Here is a 19530-nt window from a genome sequence, read left to right on the forward strand (position 1 = left end):
TCAATACTCTGTAATGGCCTATATGGGAAAAGAATCTTTAAAAAAAGTGGACATATGTATATGTATAACTGGCTCACTTTGCTGTACACCTGAAACTAACACAAATTTGTAAATCAACTATACTCCAATAAAAATTTTTAAAAATAAAAAAATAGAGTACTACATGCATTTCTAAGAAATAAACATTATTTTCTTCATTCTTCTAAAATAAATAGAAATTTAAAAAAGTAATTTGTGATTTTCAAGCTAATGAACACCTAACAATGAAATTTGCAAATCTACATTTGGAATGTATAATTCTTTTGTTCAGAGGCAGTGACATTACAAAAGAACAAAACTTCTCAAACATTTCCCCATTTAGAGTAATGCTGACGGTGAGTGTCTGGTGGATCTCAGAGGGGCACAACTGATGATATATTTATCATGCTGCCAGTTTGCTAAGTGGTTTCATATTCACTAAGAAAAACTTGTCAATGAATACTGCAGAATAGACGTGAGGTCTCTGTGAGGTCTTTGTGCCAAGTCTCTGTGTGTTGTCTCTGGGTGAGATCTCTGTGTGAAGTCTCTGTATGAGGTCCCTTTGGAAGGTATCTCTGGGAAATCTGTTAAATCTGTGCTAGGTTTCTGTCTGAGGGTCTGTGAAGCAACATGAGGTCCCTGTGTGAGGTCTCAGTATGTGATCTCTGAGAAAGGTGTTTGCGTGAGAAGTCTCTCTTGAGAGGTGTGTCTGTGAAGTCTTTGTGTATTGTCTCTGGGTCTCTCCATTTCTTTTTTTCTTTTGGTCTCTCAATTTCTTGTCTTACTGTACCTTATGGAAGATGGAGCAGCAAGAGAAGGGCAAAGGGACTTGCTTCTTTCTGTTTTCTTGCTGTTCCATCAGCATCACCTGTCTGTGGCACTCTCCCAGCAGGAGCCGAGAGGTCCAAGTCCAGCTTCCCCATATTCCCAGAACTCACTTCTGGGTGCCCCTGAGAGGACCCAGCAGCAGCCAGGCTCAGGTCCCAGCCCTGTCAACTCTTTCCTCTGGGTACCGACCTCTCCCACAAGTCCTGGCTCCACTCTCACTGCTGTGCCCATTCTGGAGGCTGCCTTGGGAATTGGGGCCCAGAGGTAGGGCCTGGCTCCAGGGAGAAACCAGGGGTGTGAGCAGTCCTGTGCTCACTCTGCCCCCTCCACCCCAGGTCACAGCATTTCCACGTGTTGAGGGGCCTGACAGGGATGGGGGATGGGGTCCATTTCTGTTGTCATCTGGATCAGGGGCATCAGCTGGAACAGAAATCTCCACACTGAGAAAGACACCACCTGGAGCTGTGTCCACCATGCGCCCTGCACATGGCAGAAAGCACCAAATCACTCTAGAGAAATTCTTCCTCATCTCCCTGCTTTTCCATATGGATGGGGGTCAGGAGACAAGAAAAGCTGTGCCAGAAGCAGATCAGTGGAACACTCCTGGATTGCACCCGGCCCCATCCACTTTGCACAGGTCACCTCCACACCACCACAAATCCTGTCTGATTGCTTCTTCACCTGCCAGGCTCTGGGGTGATCAAGGACTGGGAGACAGGCAAGGCTTACTACACAATCACAAGCCAGTCCCCACCTCTCCCCTGGAGCAGTCCTTGGGCCATGTGTTTATGTGAAGGTCACCAGACTAGGAGTCACATCCCAAGTTCCCTAGTCCTGGCTTTTACACCTATTGTTAAGTTATCCTTTCTAAAAGTCAAGAGGAGATGATGTGTAAGCTTATTAAATATAGTATTAAGAGATTAACCTTCCCTGATTTGCTTTACTTCTATAAGTTTGACTTTCTGTTTTGACCTAAAGGTGGTTTCTCTAGGTCTGTGATCTTAGAGTTGGAATAGGGTAGAGACCCTGGGGTGGGGCCATGATGAGCTACTGGACCCTTAACTTTTCCTCCCCTTTAGGCCTTTAGATGGTGGTTGTATGTCAGGGGGCTGCTCTTTCAGAACTGCACATTTATGGGAATCTGGTACCACTTTGCCTCCTTCCTTGGATCCAGTGATTTTTCTACACCTACATCCCACCCTAAATTCACAGTGTTTGACCATCAGGTAGTTACTACCCACAGTCACACCCCTATTCCATTCATCCAAAACTCCTTCTCTGGGGTTAACATAGAGTGGAAGGTAGGTGACCCATGAACATAGCCATTCATTTATATGGGACTGGACTCAACACAGCCCTCAGCAGCCTCCCTGATACTCCCCTCACCTACACACACAGAGCTGGAAATGCCATCCTTGCTGCTGCTCTAAAGTAGGAAAAACAGAGGTGGGGGAGGGTGATGCTGTACATTTTATTATGGCTAAGCTAAAAGGGGTTCATAGGGCATATCTCAATCCCAGCCTTCATCAGAGAGAGAAGGAACTCTTAAGAGCAGATGTTGTATATTCCCTACCAAGAGATCCAGGGGCAAGCTTTCTCCTGTTTCTGAACTCAGAGCCCATACTCTATTCCCCCCAAACTTCCATCCACTTGGCTCTGACACTTCCTGGAGACTGAATTGGAATCTCCAGCCCTATCGTGTAAACCTATCCACTACAGTTGCATAAAGTTCAAAGTAGCATAGAAGAAGGAGAAAGATTGGTTGAACCAGATCCTTGGGTGTGGGTTTCATAGGTTTTTCCCGTCTCATTGTTAGAGTAATTTTGGTTTGTGTAATGACAGTATTATAAGGTGCAATGAAGGGACACGAGACAAGGAGCAAGCTTGTGATGCTACTGTCCACCTCCCTCCATGCCCATCCCTTCTAGAAGACAAAGTGCACAGCACAGACAGCAGCCATTACACTATGCTTTTATTAGGAAAAAAAAATATATATATATATATACATGTATTGGGGAACACTAAATATCTTGGATGTGCTAATGAGAAAATCATTTTCTCTACATGGACTGAATTTTTACTTGGAGACATGTTTTCCTACTAAAGGGAAGACTAAAGAAGGATTTTACTGTCGACCAGGCAAGACACCTCCCCAAAGATGACAATGCCTTGGACAGTGTTGATGGCGGGCTGGGGCACCTGGAATCCTTGGCCCATACTGGCAGGTACTAACTGGAAACAAACCCTTCTTGGGGGGCAAGGATGGGAGGCACCTTAGGCCCAGCTGCTCATCTTCGAACCTTACACTTTTCAAACTATGTTGGTGTCTGACTTTCCTTTCCCTCATAGAACAACTCTGGCCCTTGGAGGTGGCTTTATGACTACAGGCTGTATAACCCATCATTCTCCCTTGCTCTGGGTAGGAGGTAAGCCTATGGTAGCAGAAACACCCACATACTGGGACTTGGAATTCCAGTTTGTGTTCATTTAACTTTGTGGCATGAAGTCCATGGTGAATTGCTCTTTTTTCTTCTAGGATCTGTCCAACAGCTGCCATGCGTGCCTGACCCTCAGCAGTCTCACTCTTCAAGATTGATCTGCTTTTGACTGATCCGTGACTCCGGGCAGTGGCTGATATGGGCTTTTTTTTTTGCAGAGCATCTCGACCATTGACTTTTTTCTTGGGGAAAATCCACTTTAAAAATAGCCTCATCCTTTTTCTGAAGAGGCTTTCTGGAGGGCTATGTTTCTTCTCTGGCATGCGCTGGAGACATCTGCTCCCAATAGAGTCCGTTATTCCCCTGACCTGGGCAGGGTGGCGCATACTTCCAGCTTGAGAGGTCCCTAATTCTTTAAACCTTTCTTCATGCTCTCCTGGTTTATGCCCCCTACAGTCCTCTCTTTTGTAAGTAGGGGCAATCATCTTGCTCTGGCTCTTCCGTGAGTCTTGGAGTTTTGAAGTTTTGGGCTCCTGCTGCCCTAGGTTGCTCCTTTGGGCTTCCATAAGGCCACTTGGCTCCTGGGAAGCTAACCTGTCTCTGGTGGGGACTCTCTGGGGATGGCACTGAGGCACCTGAGAAGCCAAGTTGTCTGCAGCAGGGAACCTGTGTTTGGGAAAGTCCTGAAGCTGGTTGTCTGACTGTACCTTTACTTTGGAGTTAAACTCACTAGCAACCTCCATGTTAAGGCATGGCTCACCTGGATGTTGGAAAACAGACATTCTAGGTAGTAGGAAACTTTTACTGGCCCCTGGCACCTCTAAACTCCTCATATGTACATTTGTGGTTTGGGATTTTGTCAACACTTTGGTTTCCAAGATAACACGAGACTGTGGTTGAAGAGCAGGAGACTCCTTGGCCTCCACAGCCTCCCTGGCCTCTTCACCTCTCAAAGACTGGGATCCTAAGTTCACCTCCATCACTGTTACCCTATGGCAGGGGTCTCCTGAGGCCTGACCACCACTCTCCTCTCTTGGCTCATTCCTGACCATTGCTGAACTTGGACCTGGCTCTAGGCTGTCCCTCTTGACCCATTCCACAGTCTCACTCTTCCAGGTTCTGCCCACAAGGCTGAGTGTGAGGGACTGAGAAGGTGGCCTGCCCTCCTGTCCAGTCAGAGAAGCCTTTGAGGGCCCATGGCAGTCACCAGATGGAATCGCTCCCAGGGCACTCTGGATTTCCTTACACACAGTTGAGGGGACAAGGAGAGGCCTCTTCAGGGTAGGAACTGACTCTTCTGTTCTCACCTTCTCTCCTGAATGAGCCTGAGGAGGTTTCTCCAGGAACTCAGCAAACTGGACTGTTGAGTGGGACCCAGACACACAGGTAGCTGCAGGGGAAGAGGCAAACTGCAGAACGGTGGAGGGTTGGAACTTTTTCAACTTAAAGACATTTATGGCCTTGAGGACCTTGAGGGGTAGGGTCCACCTGTGCTTTACCCCAAACCGTATAATATGTGCTTCCAGCACCTCTCGAGTGTCTGGATCAAGGAAGGAAACCCTACAGGAGGTGTTCATGCAGGGTTCCCGACCCTTCAAGCAGTGTCTTCCACAGGCTCCAGCAGGCACTGCTTTGCACGCCTCACCAGGAGGGTCTTGACATGAGAGCTGATGAAAGTTGTCCTTGCCAGGAAGCCTCCCCAGGCAGCTGTAGGAGAGCAGATGGGGCCAGGATGGCTGGACAGGACAGGCAGGGGTGGGCACCTGCAGCCCAAGAACCCTCCTCTGCCCCCACACTGACTTCATAAAGCTCCTGCTCTCCCTCACTCTAGGGCCTTAGCCACGCCCTCCCATGGCTCCCCCTCCCAGGGCTGGGGTCACATTATAGGCTCTGGGAGGAAGGACGACCCAGGAGAGAAGGGGAAAGATTCTTTACCTTTGCAGAAGTGAAACCAGGTTGTGAGTCCCCTCCAGTTCTTCCAGGCAATCTCTGCAAGCTGGAAATCAGGAGACTGGGTCATGGTGGTGAAGGCAGAGGCCTAAGAGTCTTTCAGGAGGCTGAGTGCAATGGCCCTTTAAGGGAAATCTTTGGAGGATTAGACTCTGGAGCCCAAGTATCAGTGTCCAAGGCCACATGTCCCTGACAGTGATGGTAAGTCTCACTTGAAAAGGGTTTGTCCTTTGCAAAGTGCTTCCACGTTAATTAGGCTCAGGCTCTGTTTCCTGAGGAATAAGCTCTGCCACTGGCATCCTCAGAGACCGTGAAGCTGGGCCCTCAGGGTTAGGAGAGATGGAAGCTAACTCTCGGGGGCGCGCAGGGCTGAATGGCAAAGGCTTACCTTTCAAAGATCCACTTTTCTTCCTACTCCTGCTCCTCCCCTTCAGCTCTACTTGATGCTGAGAGAGAAGAAAAAATGAGGGGCGAACACCCAACTCTCACTGTCCTCTATCTAGGCAAGCTGTGTTCATGAACAACATGACTTTCTACATTTAACTAAAACTCTGTGGGTTTTCTTCCCCTTTTACTTATTTTTAAAGTGGATAACAATATTTTCAGTTTTTCTTCTTTGAAGCGTGCAAAGGTTTTTTTTTTTTTTTGCGGTACGCGGGCCTCTCACTGCTGTGGCCTCTCCCGTTGCGGAGCACAGGCTCCGGACGCATAGGCCCAACGGCCATGGCTCACAGACCCAGCCGCTCCGTGGCACGTGGAATCTTCCCGGACCGGGGCACGAACCCGCGTCCCCTGCATTGGCAGGGGGACTCTCAACCACTGCACCACCAGGGAAGCCCAAGAAGGATTTTTTAAGTTTTAATCACCATAGATTTCTTCTGTCACTGTTCCTCTGATCAAGAAACACACACATTCTCAGACCTAAATGTCCACGTGAGCTTTGTCAGATAGGATTCTGCTTCCCAAGGCCAGACCTCCACTCCAGCCTCTTCTCTCAGGCTCTCAGGGGCTCAGCCCCAACACAGAGGAAGGTCTCACTTGTGACACCCGCTGTGGGTAGGTGGCTGGTGAACCAGGGCTCAGGGGTCAGCCTTCCTGCAGAGATTGAACTCTTAGTAATCCAGTCCTTGACCATTATTAGTCACTGCATTTGGGACTTGCCCTGGAGCCCTCTACCATACCTGAACTCCTGGTCTACGATCTTAGGCTAGAAATCCTCATGCCCACTCTAACCCCTCTCTGGCCTGGCTTTTCCCTAGAAGGATGATGTTCTATACTTTTCTGAGAGTTCCCATCTCAGGAGTCTCTCTAGGTGGTTTAGAAAAGTGGAAACAAGAATAAGAAAAAAAGAGATAATCTCTGCTGGGATTAAGCCAAAGGTTTCTTACCTTCCTGATGTTTCTATGTTTCCTAGGTGGTGCTAAGAATGGATTACTCTGGAAGCAGGGGAGTAACATTAGGAAGAGCACCAGTCCACACAGGAACCCAAGGATGATATTAATCACCCAGGAAGTTGGGCTGCATCTCAGCCAGATAGCAACAATGTTTTTCGAAGAAAAGAGATTCTCCATCTTCTGAATTGCATTGCTGCCCTCAGGCAACAGAGCACTGGGAGTTCACTTGATGGCAGAACCCCAGGCCTGCATCACAGAGCTGTGGCCTTGTCACAAAGGGCTCCTGAGTGTGGGGGAGGGGCAATAAGAGAAACAGGCTGAATCACTGCCCCGCCTTCCCATCCAGACCCACAGACACCTGCACCCTCCTGGGGCTTCCAGATCCCTCCTTCCAACTACTCTCATCCTGTCAGAGAGACCTTAGCCAATTTTCTGTTCATTGCATCTGGAACCTGGTTCCTTCATCCATTAGAGACCTTTACTTGAGGCCCACCAATTTGATAACTCTTGAACATCTTAAGCTGACCCTGGAAGACTGGCTGTTTCACAGACATTTTTACTCAGGATTTCCTTTGTCCTCAGCTCCAACTTTCCCACATCATGTTTGTGTCTTGTGTAAACCCAGGGATAGAACTTGAATTTCTTTTACACTTATTTAGTTTTGTGAATTTTGAATAGTGTATGTTTTGCCTCATTTTCTATCAGAGGGAACTACACACAAAAATTAAAATAATTTATTTTTCAAAATTCATAAGTATGAAAGAATGATAAATAGTTATGTAATAGGGAAGAACAAATCTGACTCCACATTAGATCTTTTTTACTTTAATCTTTATGCTTTGTTGCCGGAGCTAACTCTGTCCATCCCTGTGACCCAGGCTGGCTCTGCACTTTTTGGAAAACAATGTTGCCTATAGCCTGAAATATACAGGATAGCCTATTGCTAAGGCTCTGACTTTTAAGAGCCCATTCATGGAGATAAAAAGTTGCAGAACAGAGAATAATAATTGTTTTGTTGGAGGTTTACAGGAACACGTGACCTGACCAGGATCTGACCCATCTGGCCAGCTGCTAGAACAAAGGATCCAACACCAAGATATTTGCAACAATTAGCCATGCCCCTCCCTCACCTTGCCTTTAAAAAGGCTTTGCTGAAAGCCTTCAGGAAGTTTGGGGTTTTTCCTGGGCATGAGCCACGTGTCTTCTTGCATGGCACTGTGTAAACCTTTCTCTGCTCCAAATTCTGATGTTTCAGTATTTAGCCTCACTGTGCATCAGGCACACAGACTTGCATCTGGTAACAGTTAAACCTTCAAATGATGTTTTTGTAAGTTTATAGTGTTTATAATTCTGGAGTTAGTAAATCTTTAAACTGCACAAAAACTTTTGGGACACACTGCAAACACGCACACACACACGTACTCATTTTCCTTAACCAATCTAGTACTTTCAAATCCAATAATCCATAATTTTCTACTTAAAAAAAAATCTTTCATATGTTGTCTCAACCCAACTTCTTAGTTTGCAACGATAAGACAGTCCCCACTCTCCAGATAAATTTTGAAATATGTGGTCTTAATCCATTAAGGCTGCTATAACAATATACCATAGACTGGGTAGATTAAAAACAACAGACATTTATTATTACAGTTCTGGAGGCTGGGAAGCCCAAGATCAAGTCACCAGTATGGCCACCTCGTAGTGAGAGCTCTCTTCCTGGTTCACAGCTGGAGCCTTCTCTCTGTATCCTCATATGATGGGAGGAGGCTAGAGATATCTCTGGAGTCTCTTTTATAAGGCACTAATCCCATTCATGAAAGCTCATAAGCACTTTTGCATGGCCCTGCCTCCTATCTTTAAGAGGTAGGATTTCAACATGTAAATTTTGAGAGAACATTAACATTCAGACGTGCACTCATTCTATACCCGGAAGCTAGGAATGGGTTAGGGGAGCCAAGGTCCTGACCCTAACGGGCTGTAGGGTGAAGAGTAGGACTAGGAGTCAAACCCTTGGGGCTGAGCCAGGTCTTGAGCAGCCTCTTCAGATATTCCTAGTGTGTTATGTATGTATTCTCTTTTCTGAGTGTGCCTTGCCTTTCCTGCCCCATCCTCCCAGGCCCCTGAAGCTTCAAGTCCAGCCTGAACCATATAGAAAGGGAGCTTTGAGTCTTACACAAAATTCCCTTATGACACCACTTTCTATCCCTTAGCAGTAACACAAGATTCACTGAAGGATTCACATGGTAAATATGTCTTAATGCCCCATGAGGGCTTTACAATAATGTGTATTCTCTGCTTCTTGGTCATAATTTTATACAGTTTTAGTGGGAACGTGAGCATGTGAGTTTATTTGGCTATATTGCCATGAATGTGCACTTTCACAAACATATCTCCTACATCTACTATTTTTCCTACAGTCTTTTCCTCCCATATGATATTCTCACCTTAATTCAACCTTTTATCAAAATTTAGACTTAGGTCTGTCACCATGTGGACATGCTTTGTAACAAAATAGCTTCAACCGAGGAGGTCAGTGGAAGGCCTGGACCAGCTATCTTGGTTCCATGATAGTAAGCAAAGGATCGCAAACTACCATGTTAAGCTTAAGCACAAAGCAAAGTTTATTTAAGCATAGGTACACTCTCAGAGAGGGAGAGAGAGGAGAGAGAAAGAGCAGGCTGTTTCTGAGAACAGGCTATTTCAGCGAAGTGAAGCAGGCCCAAAGCAAAGTATATCGAAGCAAAGGTACACTCTCAGGGTGTGGGGGGGGGGATGGGTGTACTGTTTCTGCAAATTGAAAGCAGCATTCCTAGAAAGGCTTACGAGTGCTTTTAAGGAGCATTTTGCAGAGAGGTGGGGGTGAGTGACAAGGATCATTATTTGATTGACAGTCCTGAGCTATGTAACAAGCTTTCTGCTGCACATGCTCTCATCCTTGAATCTCCAAGAGATTCCTACTGGGTGGGGTGAGGGGCAAAACCACATGTAATTTATTGTAATTATGGTATAATGAGTTTGGATTTACTATAGGTTATGCGCCTGTCTGGTCTGGGCATGCACAGCCTGGAGAAGTCCCCTGGTGTTACTGTGCCTCTCTTTATCAGGATAAGCTGCCCACCACCCGACCATAGTTTCTCCCGTTCTGGGTGGAGTCAAGGGAGGGTCCCCAGGTGGCTGCGTGTGACTCAATTTCTTCTTGTCTTTCTCACCACTGTCACCTCCTTGCTGCTAACGTCTCACTAACTACCTAACAGGTCTTCTTTGCATTCATATTTGCTCTCTAAATTTTCTCTATGACTGTATTTTCAATATGTTTTGTTTGATGGGGTTTTTTTTTGAAATTTAAAAATCTTACGATAACATTTACCTTGATTTATTTAATTATTGTTCTACTGTTATTGATTTCTGCCATCTTATTTTATGCTTTATTTTCTACATTTTCTTTAGTGTTTCTTTTTTCCCCTTCTTTGGCATCTTCCATTTTACAGGTCAAGGGTACTTATGTTTGTTTGACATTTGGGAATTTTTAATATTGTAATGGTTTTATACCTTGAATTATGTTAATTTTCTCCTCAATTTCTTACCCGTGGATGAAAAATATTCCCTGCCATATCCGTAGACAAAGGATGTTGCAGTCATCAAGTCAGACGTCAAAGCAGGAACCCTCAACTGAGCACCTTGAGGGGATTCGGGATGGAGAAAAACAGGGTACTGATTCTAGAGTTAAGGTGCATCTCAAAGGAATGATTTCACGGAGCCCAGATTCTTTCATCTTCTCATACATAGAAAAGTGCTACAGTCCTTAACTTGAGATGTCTAGTTTTCTTTAATTAATAGTAATCTTTTGATGTTCTGACTACCTGGTTTTGGTTGACTCCTCCCTTAGGTCTTCTGAGCAGTTCCTCAGAGTGATCTGACAGGCTGTGTTCTGGGCTTAAGTCCTCAGAAAATCTGCCAAATAAAACATAATTCTCCTTTTGGGTTGTGCATATTTTTCAGTCAGCAGTCTTGGCAACCAATGAAGGGGCCCAGAGCAGACTTTTCTTCTTTGCCTGAACTCTATGAGGATCCAGAGTCCTGGCGCCAGCAGAGGCTTCTTGGGCCTGTCCGCTTTCTCAGAGTGTCCAGACAAATTTGGGTGAGTATCTCCTGGTTCTTGGATCTCCAGTTTTGGTTGATGATCCTAAGTTTTATTCAGTGGTGTTAAACTCTTCTCTTGAGTAGTAGGTTATCCTTGAAACTTGGTTTCAAGAAGAAGTACCTGGGTCACCCTCAGTGAAAGACACTGGGAAGATTTTTACTCAGTTTAAACACTGAGAGCTTATCCTCAGTAGAAAAACACTGGGAAGACTTTTGCTCAAGTGGGTTAGCCTCACTTAAAAGACACTGGGAAGATCTTGCTCAGTTTAGACACTGTGTGGTTTATCCTCAGTTGAAAGACTGGGGAGACTTTGCTCAGGTGAAAGACACTGAGTAAAAGTTGGACTGGGTAATTAGGTGGAAGACTAACCTGTCTTCCTTGAATTGGCTACTTTAATAGAGTTTGTCAAAATAAAAGTGATCTTCACAAATTGAACTCAGAATGGGGAACTTAGCTTTCAATACAAAAGAAAAAGGAACAACAGATTTCCAGCCTCCAACGGATATCCTGGCCAGGTTTATGTACATACAAAATTTACATTTACAAGTGCTTACTTACTTGGGACTTAAAGAAAATCTTGCCCTAAAAATGACTAAGATAGGACTCTTTTATTGCATATGCAGTTAAGTTAGAAAAAGCTGGCTTGATAAAAACATCTTTTCAGAATTCTGACTTCAAAAAAACAAAAGGCTTTCTAGGGGAAACTTGCATTTCTCTTCCTGTGTCTTTGAAATGTAAGTGTTCTGATATTCTTCAGAGTGTGTGTGTGTGTGTGTGTGTGTGTGTGTGTGTTTTGAGAACTTGGTCACTACCATCCAAAAGTACTTATATGGTGTACATTTGGCAGCCAGTCAAATAGACTGGGATTCTGAGCAGTCTTTTGTCTGACTGTACGACTCTCAGGGGCTTTTTGCCATCTTAACCTTCATTGTGTCAGCCTGTACAACAAAGACCATTACTTTCTTAAACTACTTTTGGGAGTAAACTTTCTGGATCTTATTTAGACAGCATCCTTTACACTCTTTTGTGGGGAAGCCTCTTGCGTCTTATTGGTTTGAGTCACTATTAAGGTATACCTCATTTATGGGCAGATCATGGATCCTTCAAATTGGAGAAACTTCTAAATTGGTAAATTTTTAGAGAGCTCTCATTATAAACAGCTGTTTCATTGGCTCCTATGGGGGGAAATGTGGGAAATTAGACATATAATGGTTAACCTAAAAACTCCTTTAGTTTCAAACAAACCTAAAAAATTGGTTTGGGAAACCTTATTTGTGGTCTCTGCTTCCCCTAAATGGGTCTTACAGATGCTAATAAAAACATTAGAATAATTATTGTTAATTAGGTTAAGTAACAGGGAAAAAAACTGAAGGAAAAGTCTAAAAACTTTTTCCCAACAAGGTGAAAATTTTAAAGGGACTTCTAAATGAATAAGAAATCTTTAGATGGTTATTTTAAAGTGGGATAAATAAAACAGACATTAATGAGATAAATCAAAGATTGGATACAATACTACCTAAGATTGGATGGGCCAAAGGGATCTCCTACTTGTCATCAACATTAAAGGGCCAGACCCAAACAAGTCTGCCCTATTTACCCCAGTTTAAAATAAGTATATTTTATTACATATAAATTTTATACATGTAAAATTACACTGAGATACCTGACCAACAATTACTTGGGGCAAAAGTTAGACCAATTAATCAAGTTAAAAGATTGACAAAAGTGCCTGAGTCCCTTGGCTCAACCACTCTCTGGGGACCCCAGAGTCTTTATAAAAATTGGTATGTTTAAATGGGCATTGTATAAGATAATTACCTCTCTTTTGCCTAATTATATTGTGTGGGATAGACATGTTTCACTGGCAAATTCTTCCCCTGCTTGATATTACAAGACGGCATATGAAGGAAATATTAATTAAACATACTAAAGGAAACCAGTGGGATTACCTGAGCCTATACAATATAAAGTAAAAACTGACAGCTAATATTTAAGGGATAATAAAAATAAAGAATGGAGACTTTACTCTGGGTCTAATCTGTGCACTCAGAAAGAGGGTCTTTGTTGAATGCCTTATGCAAGTTTTGAAGGTATGATAAATTAAACCATAAAGTTCTAGACTATAGAATTCTGAAATTTCAGTCTAGTTGGAAATCTTCTCACTGATACAGAAAAGCAAATTAAAGAAAACGTAGTTGGGCAAATCAATCTTTCAATATTATTTAGGTGACAGGCCAGTTCTTTGGGGAATTAAAAGCAACTGTCTTTGTCTTGCAAATCGGTACAAATCAGAAATGTAAATACAGACCACAATGACCTGAGACTGAGCCTAATTAGCTAAATTAGGTAGAACCTGAAACCAAGGTTAAAAAAGGGGGAAAAGTGGCCTTTTAAAACTCAAACTGCTGATTAGTCAGTCAAGAAGACGGAGGAGTAGGAAGATGTGGAGTTCATATCTCCCCACAAATGCATCAAGAAAACATCTACAATGGAACAATTCTCCCAGAGCGCCTGATAAACACTAGCAGAGTACCTCAGGCACCTGAAAGGACAAGAAAGATCCCCACGTAACCAGGTAGGACGAAAGAAAGAAGAAGGGAAAAGGAAGAGCAGATGAAGTGGGACGTGACCTGTGACCCTGGGCAGGGGAGCAGAGCTGAAGGTGAGAAGAGGTTCCCGCATCTGGGGAAGCAGCGGGGAGAGAAGCTGGGGCAGAAGGAGAAATTTGGTGGCTCAGAGAACAGTGCAGCAGCCAGTCTGTGGCAGGCAGGAGAGAGTGAGGCCTACACAGATGGTCTGGCCACAGCTCTGCATGCCCCAGCCACTGGTGACCACTGGTGCACACGGGGGCTGAGTGTTGGAATGTGGGGTTTGAAGAGCAGACACAGGAAGGGGAATGATGTTGGCTGTGAGGAGACAGCTCAAGGGGATAGGAGTGAGGAGCTCCACAACAAGGAATGCTCCTGGAGGAAGCCCAGACCAGCATAGAAGCAAAGTGCCACTGCTGAGTGATGCACAAAGGGCGGGGCCCCCATTGCAGCCTCTCTCCTCACACACCGGCCCCTGCCTCCACAGGCACTAGGAAGGGCTCCTGCCAGAGTGGCTCACATGCCCCCAGCCATCATCACCTCAGCACTCTCCTGCTTGGGTGGCCCATTTGCCCAGCTTGCCACCTTGACTCCCTCCTGCCTGACAGGCTCGTACATCCCATAGCCACCCAGCACCCTCTCACCTGGGCAGCCTGCCTGCCCTGATTGCCGCTTCTACATCCTCCTGCCTGACAAGCTCGTGTGCTCCAGCACCCTTGGGAGCAGACGCCAGTGGGTGGCCCACATGCAGAGATGGGGCTGAAACCACAGCTGAGTTCCAGGGAACATGCAACTAAGGAAGAAGAGCTGAAATCTCTCCTCATGGCTGTGCAAATCATGGCATTACACTTCCTCTGATGGCTTCCTAAATTCAGCACTTGGGAACATCCCAATGGACAAGTGCTCCTGCAGCTGAGACAGGTCTGGCTTTAGCAGCTGTGGGTTTTGTGGGCACATACATGCTGGGGTTTGGCCAGGCCAGAGTCTGAGCTGCCTCCATATCTCACATAGTGGGTCCAGGTACATAACTACTGCAGTCCTGGGACCTGACCTCAGTGGATCTGAGCCAGTGGCCTGGTGAAAATGATGCCTGAGTCACCAGGGCCAGTTGCCGGCATAACCATGGTTAAGGTGGGACTGAGAGCAGTACCAACAGCCGTGTACTTTGTAAGCCCACACAATGGGCGAAAGGAGACAAAACAGAGCATACCCACAGGTGAACACCTCCAGAGGAGGAATACTCAATGGCTTCTATCCCAGTGGGAGTGCTCCAGTCCTCCCGACCTCACACCGCAGATCAGAAACACAGCTAAGAAACAGATCTGACGGCCTCTACTCCAACGACTAGGGGTCAGAACCCAACCCTGACAAGGCAGTGACAACCACAGAGGAAAGGGAAATTTCTGCTGAATAAAAATCAAAATTAAGAAAATCAACAGGAAAGATCAAACTTGGAAAATGTTTGCAATATCAATATCTGGCAAAGAACTTATATACAGATTAAAGAATTTTTACACTTCAAAAATAAAAAGACAATCCAATGGGAGAAAATGGCAAAAATATATTTATGGATATGTTATATATATAAATGTAAAGTATATGTATCTATGAATATATGCCTATTGGCTATTTGCATGTCTTCCTTTTATTTTTAAGTGCCTAATTATATTTTTTATATGTATACACACTATTACATATAAAATAGATAACTAATAAGAACCTACTGTATAGCACAGGGAACTCTATTCAGTACTCTGTAATGACCTATATGGGAACAGAAACTAAAAAAGAGTGGATATATGTATAGTATAACAGACTCACTTTGCTGTACAGCAGAAACTAACACAACATTGTAAATCAACTATACTCCAATAAAAATTAATTAAAATATTTACATATATTGTATACAACATATATATTAAGTATATATAATTTATATATATTTAGAGATTGCTCCATCAAAGACGTATAAATTATAATTATAATGAGATACCACTACATACCACTATAATGTCTAAAATTTAAAAAACTGTTAATGTCAAGTTTTGGTGTGGACCTAGAGAAACATGAATACATTGTTAATGGGCTTGTAGCATGAAAGCTTTAAAGTTAAATATACATTTACATATGACCAAGCAATTACCTAATAGTTCATACTTATCCAAGAGATATGAAGTCTTATGTCACACAAATTTGTTCACAAAAATGTGTAACACCATTATTCATAATAGGTAAAACTGGATATGACCAAAATATCCAAGATTTTTTTTTAAACATCTTTATTGGAGTATAATTGCTTTACAGTGGTGTGTTAGTTTCTGCTTTATAACAAAGTGAATCAGTTATACATATACATATGTTCCCATATCTCTTCCCTCTTGCATCTCCCTCCCTCCCACCCTCCCTATCCCACCCCTCTAGGTGGTCACAAAGCACCGAGCTGATTTCCCTGTGCTATGCGGCTGCTTCCCACTAGCTATCTATTTTACATTTGGTAGTGTATATATGTCCATGCCACTCTCTCAGTTTGTCGCAGCTTCCCCTTCCCCCTCCCCATATCCTCAAGTCCATTCTCTAGTAGGTCTGTGTCTTTATTCCCGTCTTACCCCTAGGTTCTTCATGACCGTTTTTTTTTCTTCTTAGATTCCATATATATGTGTTAGCATACGGTATTTGTTTTTCTCTTTCTGACTTACTTCACTCTGTATGACAGACTCTAGGTCCATCCACCTCACTACAAATACATCAATTTCGTTTCTCTTTATGGCTGAGTAATATTCCATTGTATATATGTGCCAAATCTTCTTTATCCATTCATCCGATGATGGACACTTATGTTGCTTCCATGTCCTGGCTATTGTAAATAGAGCTGCAGTGAACATTTTGGTACATGACTCTTTGAATTATGGTTTTCTCAGGGTATAGGCCCAGTACTGGGATTGTGGGGTCGTATGGTAGTTCTATTTTTAGTTTTTCAAGGAACCTCCATACAGTTCTCCATGGTGGCTGTATCAATTTACATTCCCACCAACAGTGCAATAGGGTTCCCTTTTCTCCACACCCTCTCCAGCATCTATATGGTACTGGCACAAAAACAGAAATATAGATCAATGGAACAGGATAGAAAGCCCAGAGATAACCCCACACACATATGGTCACCTTATCTTTGATAAAGGAGGCAAGAATATACAGTGGAGAAAAGACAGCCTCTTCAATAAGTGGTGCTGGGAAAACTGGACAGGTACATGTAAAAGTATGAAATTAGAACACTCCCTGACACCATACACAAAAATAAACTCTAAATAGATTAAAGTCCTAAATGTAAAGCCAGACACTATCAAACTCCTAGAGAAAACATAGGCAGAACACTCTATGACATAAATCACAGAAAGATCCTTTTGGACCCACCTCCTAGAGAAATGGAAATGAAAACAAAAATAAACAAATGGGATCTCATGAAACTTAAAAACTTTTGCACAGCAAAGGAAACCATAAACAAGACGAAAAGACAACCCTCAGAATGGGAGAAAATATTTGCAAATGAAGCAACTGACAAAGGGTTTATCTCCCAAATTTAGAAGCAGCTCATGCAGCTCAATATCAAAGAAACAAACAACCCAATCTAAAAATGGACAAAAGACCTAAATAGACATTTCTCCAAAGAAGATATACAGACTGCCAACAAACACATGAAAGGATGCTCAACATCACTAATCATTAGAGAAATGCAAATCAAAACTACATTGAGGTATCACCTCACACCGGTCAGAATGGCCATCATCAGAAAATCTCCAACAAGATTTATATGGGTGAACCAGTTTGGTATATCCATACAATGTCATATCATACAGCAGTAGAAGGATAGAATTATGAGGAATGCAACAAGGATGAATCTCAGAAACGCTATGCTGAGAAAAAAGCTAGACACACAAGAGTATGTACTTTATGTTTCTGTTTATATGACTTTCTAGAAAAGGAAAAATGAATCTATGGTGACAGAAAACATATCAGCAGTTGCCTGTATCAAAGATGGAGTAGAGAGTGACTGCAAAGAGGAAAGGGAAAACTGCAAAGGGGGGTAATAGGAAAATTGTCTACCTTGATGGAAACAGAGTTACAAAATATTTACATTTGTCAAAATTCATTAAAGTGTACATTCAAGTTAGTATATTTTTTATATTATACCACAATATATTTCTTTTAATAAAAATAATTATGAAGAGTAGGTAAGTGGGCAAAGGACCTGAACGCCAGCTTTAGCTATGTTAGAGCTGTAAAATCAAAAAAAGATCAAGTTGCCCCTAATTTAAAAACCAAGAAAATGCATAGAAGTTGAGGAATAGAGATTTTAACTTATTTTAAGAGTGAGTTTTCTAACAATTAGAGCTTCCTAAAAATGAAATAAACTTATTTTGAGTTGCAATTTCTTTCTCAGTGAGGACACTCAAGTACAAGATGACGATCATTTTTCAGGTATGTTGTAGAAGTGCCTTAGAGATTGAAATTTGCATTAACCAATACTTAAGATGATTCAATAACATCAGAAAATATGCTATATTTATATATGCTCTTTTATGGTAGAGTTCTGTCTATAATGTTTTCTAAAATATCCTTTGAATTAATATTTCCATAGTAGTCTCCAGTGCTGCAAATATAGGCCAGAAAGTTAGATCTGTGCACAGTCTATTTTTTAAGAAGCTTATAATCTGGAAGAGAAGATAGACAAAAATGTTGTAGCAAAATGCAGTAAGTTTCATAAGAGATATCCTCATGCTCTTATACGACATGGAAGCAGTGTCACATTCTTAATATGTCATCTTTTTCTGAAATACTTCAGTATTAATTTCTAACAATGATAATAATTAATTAAGGCATGAATTATTTACGGAGAGATACTAGTTATTCCTAAAATATTTGGAGATTGTTTTAACATGAAGATATTTCTTAGAATACCTCCAGTAAAGTTCCAAAACGTGTCTTTCAAAGCCTAAATGTGTTTGTACAAGCCTGAAAACTCAAGGAAAAATGTGAATGTTGCTGATTATCCACCATTTAAAGTTTTCTAGGCTTTGGCATTTTTCTGTAAGTATAAATAATTGACTATGAACTATGCAGAGAGTTGTTTTACCTGAATTTCTTTGAGATCCATCAGATGTGGCCATTAAAATGAGCCAATCTCCTCCATTACAGCTACTCACTGTGCAGGCTTCTAGTCAAGCATTGGTGGAGATAGCGCAGCTCAATTTAAGTTTAAAATTCAAGGTAATGTAACTAAACAAGTTAGTCCTATCCTTTTCCCCTTACTTTCCCTTAGAGAGTCTTTGAAGTTAGGGATTTGTAAAATGAAAATATTAAACCAAATTTAATAGCAAAATGTCATTGATATCATTAGTGAAACCAAGCCCAGTTTCCATTTACCCCAAAGTATAAATCGCCTATCTGAGAAGCAGTTCAAATTTAAGTCATGTCAGATTGGTGGTCTTTCTGAGTTTCAGTTTGGAGCTCTTATTTGAAGTCATTGTTTCATTCAAGAGCATCTCAATATCAATAGCAGGTTTTCTACTTCAGCAAAAGCCTTGATGTACATCAGTGCCATTGGGTCCAGAGGATAGCCTCTTTGTACGTTTTTTTCTCCCAGTCTCACTGCAATGTTAAAGTCACTGATATCACAGAGCACATTTCTAATCCTAACTATATGCCCTAATTTTGGCAGAAATCCACTCCTCCACTTTTATGCAATGTATTAACAACCAGAAATTTAATTGTATTTGTTGAGACTGTAATATCAACGTGAAGCATTCCTTTTTTGAAGCTCAAATTCTTAATACTTGCTTTCCCCTTTGCAAGAAATACTTACTCCTTTACTCCCTTGTCCCCTTAGGCTACCTACGTCATACATCAGTTAAGAAGACATTTCACAAGGGATGCCTTTCCTCATCCTTCCAGGTGAGAAAGGCTCCCTGTTCCATGGCTCATAGTACCCTGTCTATATTTACTACAATTAGTAATTATTCTTTAGACTGCAGGCTCTAAGAAATATGGACAATGCTTGCTTTTCCACACCTTGTATTACCAGCACCTAATGCAGTGCCTGGGACATAGTAGAAGTTCTATAAATATGTAATGATTGATGAATGAATGAATGAACGAATGTGTTAGTAACAAGATAAATG

General features: G+C 42.6%; 1 protein-coding gene and 1 long non-coding RNA gene across 3 annotated transcripts in view; one reads left to right on the forward strand and one right to left on the reverse strand.

Moving 5' to 3' along the window:
- LOC308610741 overlaps positions 1–13404 on the forward strand; it is a 31622-nt gene extending 18218 nt beyond the window's left edge. The window contains exon 3 of the long non-coding RNA XR_014014633.1: positions 10628–13404. This is a non-coding gene — a long non-coding RNA (uncharacterized lncRNA). The remainder of the gene's footprint in view (positions 1–10627) is intronic.
- On the reverse strand, positions 2854–7929 carry LOC308610740 (spermatogenesis-associated protein 31A6-like). 2 transcript variants are annotated; one of them, XM_081259764.1, is made up of 4 exons: positions 6623–7929; positions 5623–5680; positions 5220–5280; positions 2854–4991 (listed from the first exon to the last, which is right to left on the reverse strand). In XM_081259764.1, the coding sequence occupies exons 1-4, from the start codon at positions 6803–6805 to the stop codon at positions 2972–2974; spliced, it is 2322 nt and encodes a 773-aa protein (XP_081115890.1). In that variant the 5' UTR covers positions 6806–7929; the 3' UTR covers positions 2854–2971. The 2 variants fall into 2 exon arrangements, with proteins under 2 accessions (XP_081115890.1, XP_081115891.1); XM_081259765.1 differs by having other exon boundaries at positions 2854–5280; positions 5623–6220; positions 6282–6745.
- Positions 13405–19530: the final 6126 nt, after the last annotated feature.

Source organism: Mesoplodon bidens (assembly GCF_964165515.1).
Source record: "Mesoplodon bidens genome assembly, contig: HAP1_SCAFFOLD_918, whole genome shotgun sequence".
In the NCBI taxonomy this organism is placed as follows: Eukaryota; Metazoa; Chordata; class Mammalia; order Artiodactyla; family Ziphiidae; genus Mesoplodon; species Mesoplodon bidens.